Source organism: Dinoponera quadriceps, unplaced genomic scaffold, assembly GCF_001313825.1.
Source record: "Dinoponera quadriceps isolate SergipeBrazil2010 unplaced genomic scaffold, ASM131382v1 scaffold5896, whole genome shotgun sequence".
NCBI lineage: Eukaryota > Metazoa > Arthropoda > Insecta > Hymenoptera > Formicidae > Dinoponera > Dinoponera quadriceps.
Window position 1 is genome coordinate 60,899 of NW_014560199.1, and position 15,580 is coordinate 76,478.

General features: G+C 42.2%; 1 protein-coding gene across 3 annotated transcripts in view; it reads right to left on the bottom strand.

Moving 5' to 3' along the window:
* Positions 1-15,580, bottom strand: part of LOC106750675 (zinc finger protein 628-like) — an 81,325-nt gene that overhangs the window by 32,320 nt on the left and 33,425 nt on the right. For 2 of the 3 annotated variants that reach the window (XM_014631178.1, XM_014631177.1), the window contains exon 3: positions 10,185-10,277. In XM_014631178.1, coding sequence (XP_014486664.1) covers positions 10,185-10,277 — 93 coding nt within the window. Of the gene's footprint in view, positions 1-959; positions 5,986-10,184; positions 10,278-15,580 lie in introns of those variants that run through there. The other variant, XM_014631180.1, reaches the window with a different exon arrangement.

Below are 15,580 nucleotides of genomic sequence, written 5' to 3' on the forward strand. Positions count from 1 at the left end.
TACGGTATTCGGAAACTTTATGATCCATTTGCCAAACGCCAACTCTAATCAGGCTCGTTGAATCGCGGCGAACTTTCATTTCGATATATTCGCGCTGCCTCCAGTCATTAACGACACCGTCGCTCGTAAATATTAATTAAAATCCCGTTTTCAGAGGAATGCCGATTTGTCGGGACGAATATTCTAATTAAAACTACGCGCGTCCCCGTGATCCGCGCGGCGTCGCCGACGGAACGGGATTCTCTCATCCTTCCGCTCGTCGAGAACGCGCAGCGAATCGCGCGCGTATTCTTTTTTCTTGCGCTGTCCTTTTCTCTCTTTGACGGGTATGTACAAAAGAAATCACGCCGTAGTTCGATTATCGTTGTCGAATGACAACAAGTCAACAATTTATATTTTATACAACAGAAGTGAGAAATTCGTGCGGAGGACGTCGTTTGCGCGCGTTCGCTCTCGCGAAATACTTCTTCGCTCTTCACACATCTACGTCTCCCGAAAGACGCGCGTATCGTACCGCGCATTTTTCATAAACGAAGCAGTCCGAGGATGAAATGCGCGTATTTTTGTTCTTAAAACAGACGATCTCTAAACTCTAACCCGGAACGGAACGACCGGATTTCGCATTAAGTTTCACGCCGCTCTCGAGAGAGATCACAACTAAATCACACACGTTGAAGAAACACCAGTACCTTCTTTTGAAATGTTCAACGCTCGAAAGACAAGGACACTATATATATATATATATATATGTGGGCATATGTACAGGATGTTTCTTAAGTACTATCCAATATATTAGGAGTTGATTTTTGATGTCACTTTATGAAGGAAAGTTCATGTGAATACGCAGTCTTAAAAGCATTATTTCAGAGAGAGATATAGGATGTTAAAAATTTTATAAAATTGCCGCGTTTCTTCTTAATATCTTGCAAATATCTTTCAAATATTAGTTTATGGCTTTATTGAAATTTGACAAGACAATTTTTTTAATAAGTAATTTAAAGAAATATATAAAAAATCTACAAAAAATTAATTAATTCGTGCACAAGTTCAGGGCAATAATGTAATACCTAAACCCCGCTTCTCTACACCATTAATTTTTTACAAAACCGCGACTACAGATAAAAAATGAAAGTAATAGCCTTTTTTCAGCTTAAGTTCAAAAAAGAAATTTCTTTTCGTTAAGGAGATTAAGAAAAAACGATAATTTTATAGAATTTTTTTAACATTCTATATCTCTGAAATGTGATTTTTGAGACCACATGTTGACGTGAACTTTTCTTCATAAAATGACTTTGAGAAATAACTTTTAAAATATTGGACTTAAAGGACATCCTGTATATACACAATATATGTACATGTGTGTGTGTGTGTGTGTGTGTGTGTGTGTGTGTTAGCTACAATTAAGACTAAGATAGCGATGGAATGTAGAAAGACGACGAGTGACAAGTGCGTAGCGCGCGCTAATGAAAAGTGTGAGTTCGCGAAATATCACAGAAATCGCAAGGATCACGATCGCCAACGGAGACGTAGATGCTTCCATCGCCAAGGGAGAAACGCGGCTGATAGCGCGCGAGAGAGAGAACGAGCGCGCGATAACGACCACTCGCTCTTCCGGCAATAATCGTATAATCATCACAGTTTCAAAGTCAAATCAGTGCTCGGCTACTCAGTACGCGCGCCATTACGCTCAATCCTGAGGAGACCCACGCCGAAATGTACTCGAATCGGGAATACGAGCCGACAATTTTTCGTCGCGCCTCGGATGTACCTTCCGAATGTCATCGCGTGGAATTTTAACACTGCTAAAAATGAATTCGTCCGCAGTTCGGGAAAGGTTACTCTCTTCGCAAAGTTCGATGAAAACGTTCCGGATCCGTTGGCTCCGAACGGATATATACGTAGAGGGAGAGGGGGATTTTTGACACGAGCGGAAATCGGTTGGGGTAACACTGTAACCACCATTGGGAGTGATCACTTTCGCGTGAAAACTCACGCATCGAACGGGACGTGACCTTGGCTTCGAGATATGTTATACAGAGGTCGACGTTTTCCGTGTAACGTACGTTTCGAATCGAACGAAAATCGCCTCTGATTGTTGAGATATGTTGCTTTCGATTTCCGCGCTTGATTCAACTTTGAATTGAACTCGATCGGATTGGGTTAAGTTAAACTAAGTTCAATTAGGATTGAATTGACCGAATTAAAAAGATACATGGCAAATGTGGGGGCACGAATTCAATTTGAAACATTTATAGATCTTTGTGACGATATTACAAATAACCTAGAATATACGATGTGCGCGAAGCTGAAAGATTCGCTCGTCAGAATCACTGAAATGCAAGCTTTGGTAACGTCACGAAATTTGTCACTTTCAACATGTCGTAGACTCTCTCGTTAATCCGTAGTGAGGCGAAAGATTCGCGTGTGAAAAAAAGTTAGACGGCGAGCAAATTGGCTGAATTCCGCTTGCTCCAAAATTTCCCTCGAGCAATTGAGTTCATTCGGTGGCACATTATCGTCGAACTCGACGAAAATTCGAGAGTGAACCTTCCCGATGCCAGGTCGTTAGATTCCTTTAAGAATAACGCCTTAACAAAATTCACTTTTTCCCCAAAACAGCGCGTCCTTCGTCTCAAGAATTTCGTCAGCCAGCAATCTTCCCGAATACGCTTTTCAAACACGCGCGCGTCTTCAACGTCGTGAGACGCAAGCGATGAACGTTTCGGGGATTAACCGGCAGGGAGGGGTTGATACTCGCGGCGATCCGAGAGGGGCCGTCGATTAATCGATATCTTCCTATTCCGCGAGGCGATTCCTTCGGTGCCGTTGCAAGCCTCCGCACGGAATGCGTTGAATATTTCAGAGATCGATCGATTTCGAGCGACTTCGCTCGCTGCGGGTGAACCGACGACGAGGGAGAGCGGGGAGCGATGAGGAGGCGGCGGCGGAGGAAGTGAGGGGGCTTTCGCGAGGAGAACGATGGAAAGTAAGTGGCTGCTAAATATACAATGCGCTCGCCGAATCGCTTAAAGGAAGAGTCGGGGAAAGAACTCGTCGCTCGCAATCGCGTGCAATTGCCCCGGCCACGATAGTGTTTACCGCGAGGATCCCGAAGACGCGCCTGTTTTTCGTCCTCGTGCGCTCGCGTGTAACCGAATTAAATTGCCCGGCGAAAAATCAATGGGAGAATTACGCTTTGTACCTTGGTCTACGAGGAATCGGACCACCACCGACGACGACAACGACGATGATGATGACGACGATGTCATCGACGACGGTGGTGGTGGTGGCGGTCGCGTGACTTTCTTTTTCTTCCTCGAGAGAACGCAAGAAACACCCGTCTCGCAGGCCGCCGTACGTGCTAAATTATTATTATCTTACCTTATCTAATAGGAAAACAAAAGTATGCGTAGTATCTCGAATACTGTTTCTCGTGTCGTCACTCGGCCGAGCGCGGAAAACGCGAGACCACCGTGTGTGTGTGACGTGCGTCGACATTCGCGCGCTCGGAAACTCGACCGATCTTTTTTCTCTCCCCTCTCTTTGCGAGAAGAGTTTCCGCGGTGCCATCATAAATCACGAATAATCGGAAGAAGAGGGGTCTCGACCTGAGAGGCGACTGCAATTGTTGAAACGTCCAAGAGTCGCGCGAATAGACGACGAATCCTCAACGACGTTTCGGTATCCCTTACGGGAGCACCGTGTCGAACCCTACCTTTGCACATTGCGTCGCATTGAGCCTTGCGATTCGAACGGTCGATATCCCGTCGTTGACGGGAGCATCGCGCGCGAATGCTCTCTCTCTCTCTCTCTCTCTCTCTCTCCGAGGATACGCGCGTCCAAATGTAATAAGTATCTGCCCGTTCGTCCCAGGTGCTAAATAAATTAGAGACGAAGTCGCGTGGAACGAAAGAACGTGTATCACCCGGAGGGGAGCGGTCAACGCGATTAGGCTATCTAATTACCTTATAAGAACGCTAGTTAAATAAGAATCGGACTACGAGAGTAAACGGTTGTGTAAAGCGCGGTGTGTGTAGTCAAGTATTGCACTGTCTGAATGGCCACCGCGTCGTCGCGTACTCCCGGTCCGCGTACTAGTCCGAGAGAGGCTACGCAATGGAAACCGCGGAGGGCACGCATTGCATAGGAAGAGCGGTGCGCGACAGGCAGAGGGAATCCCCGGAACTCGAAGCGCTTCTTACGACGCGCATCGGACATCCACGGTCGACTCGCGCGAAGGTGTTGTCACGGATAAAAGTCAGGAACGAAAATTGCTCGACGAAGCCAATAACGCCAGCGCACTCGTAACAAAATCCTTCCTCTCTCTTTCGCTCTCTCATTCTCTCTCACACGCACACACACACTTATTCACACGCATATATGTACACACGCGCATATATTCTTTCTCTTTCTCTTACTCTTACTCCCTTACGCTCTTTCTCTATTACGGATTCATAAACATGTCCACCGAGTCGAATTGCACTGTGTCGAATTTTGCTAAGTGGACGTTTCCTCCCTACCCCCTTCCCCACCCTCGGCTTCCGTCGTATCGTCGGCGCGCGTTCTATTCCCACCCCCGTGTCAACTGTATAAAATATTCTCAATCGTATCAACAACAGTCGCATCGTACATCGTACAATGTCAGTACATTATTACAATAATTTATAGTTAATCGTAATCAATATAATATTCACAGCATTTTATCAAAATCTCTTAAAAGCACCAACCGTGGCGGCTCAAATTTCCTTTCGCCTCCTCCTCAGTTTAACCTCTCGTTCCGTTTTTCGCTATGCCCGTTTTACCCTCCCACTCTTCCACGCTCCTCCTTTCGCTAACCCCGTCTCGCTCGTGTGTGTGTGTATATGTATATATATACCTTCAATAATTTATCGATATATATATACGTATATATAATTTATATATATATATATATCTATATATATTTATATTTATATGTATATAATAAGCTAAACGTTTCGTCTTAAAGCACTGATTAAACGAGGGAGCTCGTTTTAACGTGTCCCTCCCCCTGAACACGCATTTACCAACCATCCTAACCAAAATCACAGGACTAACTAGAAATACCGCCAGCTTATCTTGCCCCGTCGCTCGGACCGGTTAACGCGGGGAGAGTCGCGCGTCACGGTCCGTGTCGCGGCGCGTCGCTACGCGCGCGATCAGCAGCAGGTGGACGAGAGGAGACGGGGGTGCGGATGCAGAAAAACGTCGTAGGGACGCGTCGCGATGGTGACGGCGGCACCGTGAACGATACCGCCGTCGCCGATCGACGACGACGACGCGGACGCGCAGGAGCCCACCGGGCTGTCCTTCGCGACGGCGATCGTCGTCGTCGGCGCTGGTGAGGCGATCTCTGCTGAGGCTAAGGCGAACTCAATGATGCGGTGGTGGCGGCGGCGGAGCCTCTTCCTCGGAGGGGTCCACGGGGCTCGGGGACAGGAACTTGCGCACATACTTGGGGTAATGTGTCTTTTCGTGGGCCTTGAGTATCGTCGACCTCGAAAAGGTCTTGCCGCACAACGTACACCGGAACGGCCGCTCGCCGGTGTGCACGCGACAGTGGTCCTTCATGTGGTGGCGCAGTTTGAACGCCTTGCCGCAGAACTCGCACTTGAACGGCCGATCGCCGGTGTGCGCCGGTAGGTGGGCGATCAGCGAGCCGACGTCCGGGAAGGACTTGCCGCAGAACTTGCAGAGGACGACGCCGGAGGTCGGGTCCGAGTGGGCCGCGAGCTCGAAGTCCATCGGCTCGATCGTACCCGCGGCGGGATAGTGGGCCTCCGGCGGCAGGTGCATGCCGGGCTCGAGGCCCAGCTGAGCCTGCAGCTGCAGGTGGGCTGCCTGCTCGCGGTACTTGAGCGACTCGAGGCTGTGCGAGAGGATGTGCCGCGTCAGCTTGCTCTGGTGGAGGAACGAGGCACCGCAGTACATGCACGCAAACACCCGCTCATCCACACCCATCAACTCCTGCAACCAAACAAACAAGAACATCAACTTCTTGTCTTCCCTCTGGCGCTCTCTACCCCCGCGGGAAAGACTCTCTCTCTCTCTCTTTCTCTATTTTTCTCTTTCTCTCTCTTCATCTCTTTTCTCTCTCTCTCTCTCTCTCTCTCTCTCTCTCTCTCTCTCTTTATTTCATTCTACTCCATATTACCAATTTTATTTTTAATCTTTTTTCAGTAATTTTTCTTTCTTTGACCTACTCCCGAAAGTATCCCGACGAAACGATACTAGATGAATTGTGCTGCTATATATAACGTAATAACGCGACAAATCGTTCGGCCCGGCGCTATTCGATCCGTAGAATACACAGATACAGTCATATGTGTACATTATATAGATATATGTATGTATATATATGTACATATATACACTATACATATATACAATGTATATATGCACATTGCGGCGTGTTGTTTGTAGAACAAACCAGCGCCGTAGCAAGCTCGAACGAACGAAAAAAAGTGTATTCTTTCGCCTCGCATCGTGCTCCCTTGTTACGCTTTCTCTCTCGCGACTAATTTTCTCTAATGCATCTAAGTTTTCGGTAAAAAAAAAAATAAAGAAAGAACAGGCAAGCTCGTTCTCTCGACACTACTATAAGCACGTGTTGCGACTAAACGAAATCCTTTCTCTCTTTCTCACTTTATTTCTCTCCCTTTCTGTCTCTCTATTTTCTCTCTCTCTCTCTCTCTCTCTTCCTCTGTTTCCCATCCGTCTCTAATTTCCTTTAGAGGAGAAAGTGTCTCCGGCGTGGCGAGAAGCTAACGCTTCTCAGCAGCACACAAGACGGTATCACAAGAAGTTGACGCTCATTTTTGTTTGGCACGCCGAGCACCCCAGGCACATGTATGACAAACTATTCGAATGTGTTACGAGATGTACATACATATATATATATGTATATGTATATATGTATGTATATATACGTGTATACAGGGTGTCCCCGATCTATCGCCATTCTTTTTATGAATATTTTGACCAATCCGAAAAAATAATCATGTCCCCTGTTTTTCTTTGAAACGTTAAACGTGATATAAGCCACTAAAGAGTTCGCTAATTTACAAAAATTACAAACGAAAAGTTTCGCTCTGAATATGCGTAAATTCCAAGAATGCGAATAAGTAACGAAAGCTGATTCACCGGTTTCAAATAGATTTTCTCAGAATCTTACTTCGTTAGTTTAAGCGACGAAGATATTTAACACCGATGATATCAAGATCAAAGAGAAGCACGGCGTGTCAGCGAATTTATATTAAGGATAAATATTGGCTCGAAATTGGTCAATAGATCCATGAATAAAGCGAACAGCAATAAAGTTCCGGGAGGGACATCTCGCATAACATATATATAAATAAATGGATAAATATATATATATATATATACGTAGATATAAGTGGCAACAGAGATATATATGTATACGGGCCCATGACACCCTCACAGCCTCGTTCTCAACCCGTCCCTCTCGTCCCTCCTCCCTTTATTGTACTCGCAGCGTATGCCGCACCGCAAATTTATTCGCCGTAGCAAAAGGCATTGCACTCAACCAAAACGACAAATCGAAATACAGATATTACAAAGTAACAAATGGTATAATGAATATGTCAACAATCTGCATATATACACACATACATATACATATATATACTTATATACATATGCACATATATATATGTATATATACATATTATACATATACATGTATGCATATATATATATATCACAGTGTATAAACGTATGCGATGTATACATAACGTACGTGTATATATATATGTATATATATTTATGTATATATATAATATTTAAATGTAGTAAAAAACAACCATGGCCAAAAACGAAGGTCAACTTCTTGACAGTGAGCTAGCAAGACAGGCTGGCAGGACGGGAGAGGATTCGTCTGGCTTTTCATAGTCTCTTTTCGCTTGTCATTTTTCTTCTCTTTCGAGTGATAGACTCCAAGCGTACTCTTTTCTTTCTCGGTCTCCTCAAAGCGCATGGGACGAGGATTCGGTTGGAAAAGGACGAGAGCTTTTACGATCGGCCGATACACGCTGCTTGACGCGAAATGCACGTGTGCACGCGTATAGTAAGGAAAAGAATGCGCACGCCAAATAGGTGGAAGGATGGTGACGTGTGAAACACGAAGATGTGAAATCGATTAGACCGAGGACGAAAGTTTCGCGTTATTCAGTTTCTCGCGTCAGCACAATCGGAACTTTTTAATGTGTCCTAGTTTCAACGTGTTTGCCGCACCTCTTCGTTTCGAGATAAAATTTAATGCGAAGAATTCGACTCTAGAAAAATGAACCATGAATACATGTGATCCGGTTCGGTCTGACAATTTTCACATTTTCATGTTTAGAAATCGGGCCGACAGGTAAACAGGTAGGACATATAAACAACAGAAAAAGCGGATGTCCCAGCAGGGATAAGAAGGATGGAGCAAGAGAAATAGAGAGATAGAGAGATATTTATAGATGAACAGGGAGAGAGAGAGAGAGAGAGAAGGAGAGAGAGTGAAAGAGAGAGAGAGAGAGAGAGAGAGAGTGTGTGTTTGTGTGTATGCGTGTATGTATGTGTGTATGTTGGAAGGTAGGGAGAAAGCAAAGGGATATGTACGAGGGGCGTGATGGACAGTGAATTAGTTCGGAAAAAAGACAATATACTCGCCACAGTAGACGGGCATGCACGATCTCGTTTCCTCGCCTATTACGCCTCGATCAAGTTTTCAGACTGGCGTCGGACACGGCGCACGAATAAAAACTCGACACAGAGAAAGCTGTGTGTAAGCCATAAAATTATTCTGGGAAAAGCTGTTTCTCTCTTTCTTTCTCTCTCCCTCTCTCTCTCTCTCTCTCTTTCTCTCTCTTTCTCTCTCTCTCATTCGTTTAGCGACATTATCAACTGGCAAATACGCGCGATTAATCGTCCTCGCGTATACACGTTTCGGTAAGCTGCTTCGATGAACTTTCAAACGAGTTGATTCACGGCGGGTGTAATGCAGCTTCTTCCGCTTCGAGCTTTCGAACGCCAAAATCTGTTCTACCGTGCATGCGTACGGGCGTGCGTGCACGCATGTGTGCGTACCCTCCCACACACGTGCGCGCACACGTGCGATACTCGGAGAGAATCATTCCGCTATACTTCTCCTCCCTTTTCTTCTCGATCGTTGCACCGTTACATAAACGTTATTTATATGTACTCCGCGAATCTAGCCGCAACGAAACTTTACACGCCCGTGGTCATCGTAATAACCGACCGGCAATTTGCCGAATGGTAGATCACGCTTTCCGAGGTATCGGTTCGACGTAATCAACGAAGCGAATTCATTCGATGTTAGTCCCGCCGAAGAGTTTGAAAACGTGTCGCGTTGCAAATAGCGGAAAGCTTCGATCCTAAAAGGGCGGGTAGTGATCATCATGTGAGTGATGCATTTCTCAACGAGCGATATACGTTTTCGTCGCTGCGTCGACCCTCAAATATGTGATCTTCCGATCGATCTCTCATTTTGTATCCCGTGACGATTTCTCTTCGTCGAATTGGCAGGGAGAGCAGCAAAACAGCAAAGCACTTTTGGGCGCATGCAAGAGACCCACATGCAAAGTGAATTCGACGCACACACACGTACACGACGCGTGCACGCGTGCGTGCGTGCGTACGTATGTACGTACATACGTACACGATCATATATATCGCCGGAGACTTTCGAGAGTGAAGCGTCACCCGTCTGCGTCTGGTCTACCACCAGGCGATACTTCCAAGTCGCGTCCGTTCGTCACCGGCCGGCCGCGTCACGAACGATCCGCCGTGATTCGACGTGTGATAATAACGTAACGTAGCGATCACGTCGCACCGTATAATTGCAGTTGCGACTCGGAGGGAATCGATGCAACAATAACCGTCGGTCGCCTCATCCACAACGCGGGCTACTCCTGCATTCGCCGTTGCCCGACGACGATTGCGGATGAGCGGGACGATAACGGTTATCAATATATAGTATGTATATATATATTGTATATTTATATATGTATATAGAAATATGCAGAGCAAAGAGAGGATACGAGAATAAAAAGTAGTCAATAATAAATTGGAAATATATATATATATATATATATATATATGTGTGTGTATATATATATATGTTTCGCAGGAAAGAAGGAACTCACCGGATCTGGCGGGAGTCTGTAATCTGTGGATATCTCGCTGCTCGCACTCCGCTCCTCGGTCGACCTTTCCCAGTCCATCTCTTTTTTCAGGGACTGCAAGGAAGAGAACGTATCGGGTTTACATCGAGGTAATAAATACACAATGAATGAGACGGCGAACGGCGATATCGAGATCGCGCGGTACGGCGTAGCGCTATCGACAGTCGCGTCGGAATTATCATCGGTTTTCTCTCTTGCATATTAATCGCGACGTTGGTTATCAATGTTTCAAGCCGAGCCGATAGCGAGCAAAGAGACGCGGCCTCGCCGGAGACGCGATGAAATAGTCGGCACGATCGGCGCAACGATTCAGATCTCTCTTCGCGACATCATTTTTACGTTAGAAGCGCGGAGCTTCGTCGCGACGGTGCGCTCGAAAGCGAACTTGTTATCGTGTTAAGAAATTTTATCGAATTCTCAGGCACACGTCTACGTCGACGTGCATGGCCGACATTTTCCCGACGGCCGATGTATCTCGAAATGCGTAACGCTCGTTTTCACGGCAGATGCGTCGGTTAATTCGGAGGTTTCATTTATAAATCGCATGGCACATTGGCCTAATCGAGAGTAACCAACAGGATATCATGACATATTCCTGTGAACGGGATATTTCAACAAACGGTTAGGTGAAAGAGAGAATTGCGCACCACGCCTCATCATGTTACCGCTGTACGTCATGATACAAATCTATATTGTTATTATCGTCGTTACTGTTATATATTTGATCGAATAATATTAATTAATTGCGATCTTATGATTGGCGATTCTCGTTAATCTTTGTTCAAGAAAAACGTTTTTGCAATGCTTGGCGAGTAAACGATCAGGTTCGTGAGTTGCAGCTACACTAATGTTTTTTTACGCATATGCGACATTCGCATTAATAGGGAAACATTCAGAGCATAAAATGTTTATTTCTATCTTACATTTCACATGCCCTACTCGTTTCCTCCATTTATTGTCACGATAAACATGGCGAAAACAAGAAGCGACTGTTCAGCTATACGTTTTAATCTCGGGAGTTAACCCTTATCGGGCGATAGCTTTTTATGCGTGATTCTCACTAGGTTGTAGTTGGTTTCGGTAAATATGCAAACTTGTCACCTCCTACGTGACGTACGACCGCAGCGACGAAGTTTGTTGTCACGTGAGAGGTGACTCACGACCGATAAGGGTTGAGAGCACTACGAGGGAACGTTATATAAAACCAAGTTATAAAAACAAATTTTTTTGCGCTTTTAATATATTAATTAGAAATCATTTCTCGATACTGAGAATAAAATCAATTGAATATTGGTTTCCGTAATAAGCGTTTCATAAGCAAAAAGTTCTATGAAACAAACATATCGATGACCGGACATTAGTTTTATACAATAAACATTTAATCGAGTCAACAATTAAACTTACACCTACACTTCATTTTAATGGCAAAAAATTATTTTATTTATTCTCATGATTCAAGACGATTTAATTAATATTTTTAATATTACTTCTTACTGCGGCACGTGCGCGTGTGCACGCGCACACACACATACATATCATATAGAGGTAGCACAACTTTTGCATCCGTTATACTTCTCTGTCAAATAAAATAATTATTTATTTTACCAATGATATAAATTCATGGAAATGTATATTTGGATGTTATAATTACAATTTTAAGGTGCGAAAAATATATTCTATGTTAAAAAATCTGATTATTCTTATTTAAAGGTTAGAATGACAAGTGCTCAGATTTAAGTGTCCAAATATTGATAATTTTATTTTACATAAGCCGAATGTTTTAAAAAGGAGAAACGAGATAAAGATATACACGTAGTTTTTGTGAACCATATTCTGCAAAACATATTCTACAAACGTGATAAGTTCGTTTTTGTTTTCTTACATTATACGATTGTCGATTATATGTTTACACGAAGATAAGTTAGGCTAGAGTTGTATAAAAGTTAGAATTAGAAATATATTTTGATTAAGTTGGGTTAGGCACAAACGCTATGATCGATAAGATTGAAATAACGATAAATTATCAAATTTTTAACCGCTGAAAAAATGATTGCAATCCGGTATCATGCAATTGAATTTTCAACCTTAAAAGTATCTTAAAGTATCTTTAAAGACTTTAATTTCCTCCCGAATAATGAAACGCAAGCAATGGTAGCGTTGTGGACCGAACAGGGACCACGTAAATTTTTCATTGACAGAATACGAAAACTCATTTTACGTTGGCAAAAATTTGCCGGAAAATCCAACATGTTTATGTTGAGGATTATTTTGGTACTCTCGTGCAGTTACCTTACCGCATAACCAAACGAATATTTCAGAATCAGGAACTATTTATAGGTTTCCAAACTCTGCAAGACAAAAGTTTTAAGCTTGCCTCTCTAAGTAGAAATTTTTTTGGTGTAAGCGCGGCGCTCATTTATCCTGTCATTTCTTAAAAATACAAAAAACGAGCCTGTTTTAAATCGTTGAAGTTGTTATTTGATTATGAGGTCTTAAACCAGTTTTGACTTTTGAGTTTCATTTCTTACCCTCGAAAATTAACTGTTTACATTCAAGGAGAAGATACAAAAAAAGAATCAGTGTTGCCTACTTAGTTTATTTTTAGCTTTAGTCATTTGTAGCTTACTTGAACATCAACTAAAGTGCAAAAATCATGTTTTGCACTTTAGTTAGCTGATTTTTGTCTTAATATGTTTTCGGAATTATTTGAAAATTGAAGCAGCGAATTTTCTTTTCTGAAATCAGCTAATTCCTTTTTTTTAATTAAATTTTAATTAGACCTCATTATAAGTAGCATTCGCAGTCAAATCTTATAAACGACACAGTAGCCAATAAATTTGTAGCTCTTATAAAAAAACGGTACAATATGTGATATTTTGTCCAAATTCATGGATATACCTTATTATAATCGTATAATAAAGGCAATTAAATCTGCAAAATTGACTATGTATCTTTTTTTTATTAGGTTAGAATAAAAATTCGTAGTGTTTTTCAATAAGTGACGTTTGAACATGTGAATTCGTTTTACGCGTGGCTGAAATATATGACATATATACATATTCTGAAAGATTACATTTCAACGCGTCTTTCTCTGTGATTTGTGGATAGATTTGTGAATTTTAAGCGTATTTACGTTAAAAGCGAAAATGGAGAAAAATATGGCGCGTTTTCGTCATTTACAGATACTCTTTTATTTCCGGAAATGAAAAAAGGCTGTACAAACAGCAAAAAAGATACGTGCCGTTTATAGATGATGCCGTAGTTGAGAGTATTGTTTGTAAGTGGTTCGCTCGGTTCAGAAGTGGCGATTTTGATCTGAAAGACTGAAAACGTTCCGGTAGGTCTGCAGTCGTTGATGATAACCAAATCGCTAATGCAATAACGCCAATTGAAAATAATCCATATCAGAAAACACGGGACATCGCAGAAATACTCCATATATCTCATATGAGCATTGTAAAGCATTTGGAGACACTCGGATACGTGAATATGCTACGATATTTGGGTGCCTCACTTAATTTAATGGAAAAAATTTAATGGATCGCATTTCCATCAGCGATTCTCTGTTCAAACGCAACGAAAACGACCCATTTTTTAAACGAACGATCACGGGCGATGAAAAAATGGATCGTTTATAACAATGTGAAGTGAAAAAGATCCTACGAGAAACGAATCACCGTTAATCACTTCAAAAGCCGGTATGCTTCCGAAGAAGGTGATACTATGTATCTGGTGGAATTGGAAAGGCATCATGTATTATGAGCTCCTTCCGCACTACCAGACATTGAATTCAGACAAGTACTATTCCCAATTGGACCGGTTGGAAGGCGGCAATCGATGAAAAGCGTCCGGTATTGGCCAATTGGAAAGGTGTCATCTTCCATCAGGACAACGCCAGACCTCATGTCTCTTGGCAGACTCGGCAGAAATTTGTGCCACTTGGCTGGGATGTTCTACCTCACTCCCCGTATTCATCTGATTTGCATGCACCTTCGAATTGCCACTTATTTCGGTCCTTACAAAATTCCCTTAATGAGAGGAACTTTAATTTCCCAGAAGCTGATAAAAACCATCTGAACTAGTTCATCGCTCAGAAAGATGCCAAGTTCTAGGAGAATGAAATCATGAAGCCACCTCAAAGATGGCGAAAAATAGTGGAACAAATTGGCACATATGTGATTGAACAACTCTATATATAAATATAACTCTATATACAAATATCTAAACATTGCCTTCGAATTTCACTTAAAAAACGCTACGACCTTTGGTTCCAGTCTAATACTTGTGCGCGCATTCGCACATAGAACGTATTTACTACTTTAGCTTATTTTTTATTTATTTTTGAGAGGCATATGACGGATTTTACAATTTCAAGTTGGCAACACTAAAATGTACAACGAATCCATTATCTTTTTTTTCTGAATATCACCTACATGTTCACAAAATATACATCCTCCGATTTTAACTCAGCGACTCCAAAGCAGGAAAATCCTTACTACTCAGTGTCAAGAGAGAAATATATTTAAGACGCAATCAATATTTTTGTTTCTTACGCGAAATTTTTCTAAATATATGAGCTTACAAAATATACATATTTTGATAATAGAATTCTAATCTCTTGTCAGAAAACCCAATTCCCTTATTCCTCTTATCACTCGGATTCGAGAGAGTATTATGCTTACATATGTTAGCTTACATTATGTTAAGAAACATCAAATATATTATTTCTTGTGTAAACTTTCCTAGATTTATAAGCTAGCATAATATACATATCTTGATTTTTAGGCCAGGATTGGTCTGTACGATTAATTCTTTTTTAAGCGCGGGCAGTAAAGGATGGCTTTTTAACAAAAGGTCCGCAGTTAAAAATTGAAATATGCATATCCTGCGAATATGTGAAAATTGAAAGACATTCAGGAAAAACATAATGGATTCAGATTTTTTAATATTTATTTCTTGAGCATAGACTGTTTAAAAATTGTATCAAAGATCAGTGATGGAGCACAATTAAAAATGTGTTAATTTAAGAACTTAAATATATATTATAAATAAATTATTCCTACATCTAAACCATTCCTTTTTTTAATTCCCTCTTAGAGATGAGAAGGGGAACGAGCTGCAAATCGGATCTTCGAATCATCGATCGCTTACTAAACGTCCTGATAAACATAGTCATTATTTAATCATATCCGCATTGTTTCTAACCTTTTCTTGCATATTAGCTATCCAATATCAGCGTCCAGATCGAATAAATCTCCATTCGTTAGAATTAGAATTGAATTTTTTCAAGAACTTCTTAAGAACGAGGATTATTCAATCATTGAATCACACTATGTCGCCCGTAAAAACGCAATAAG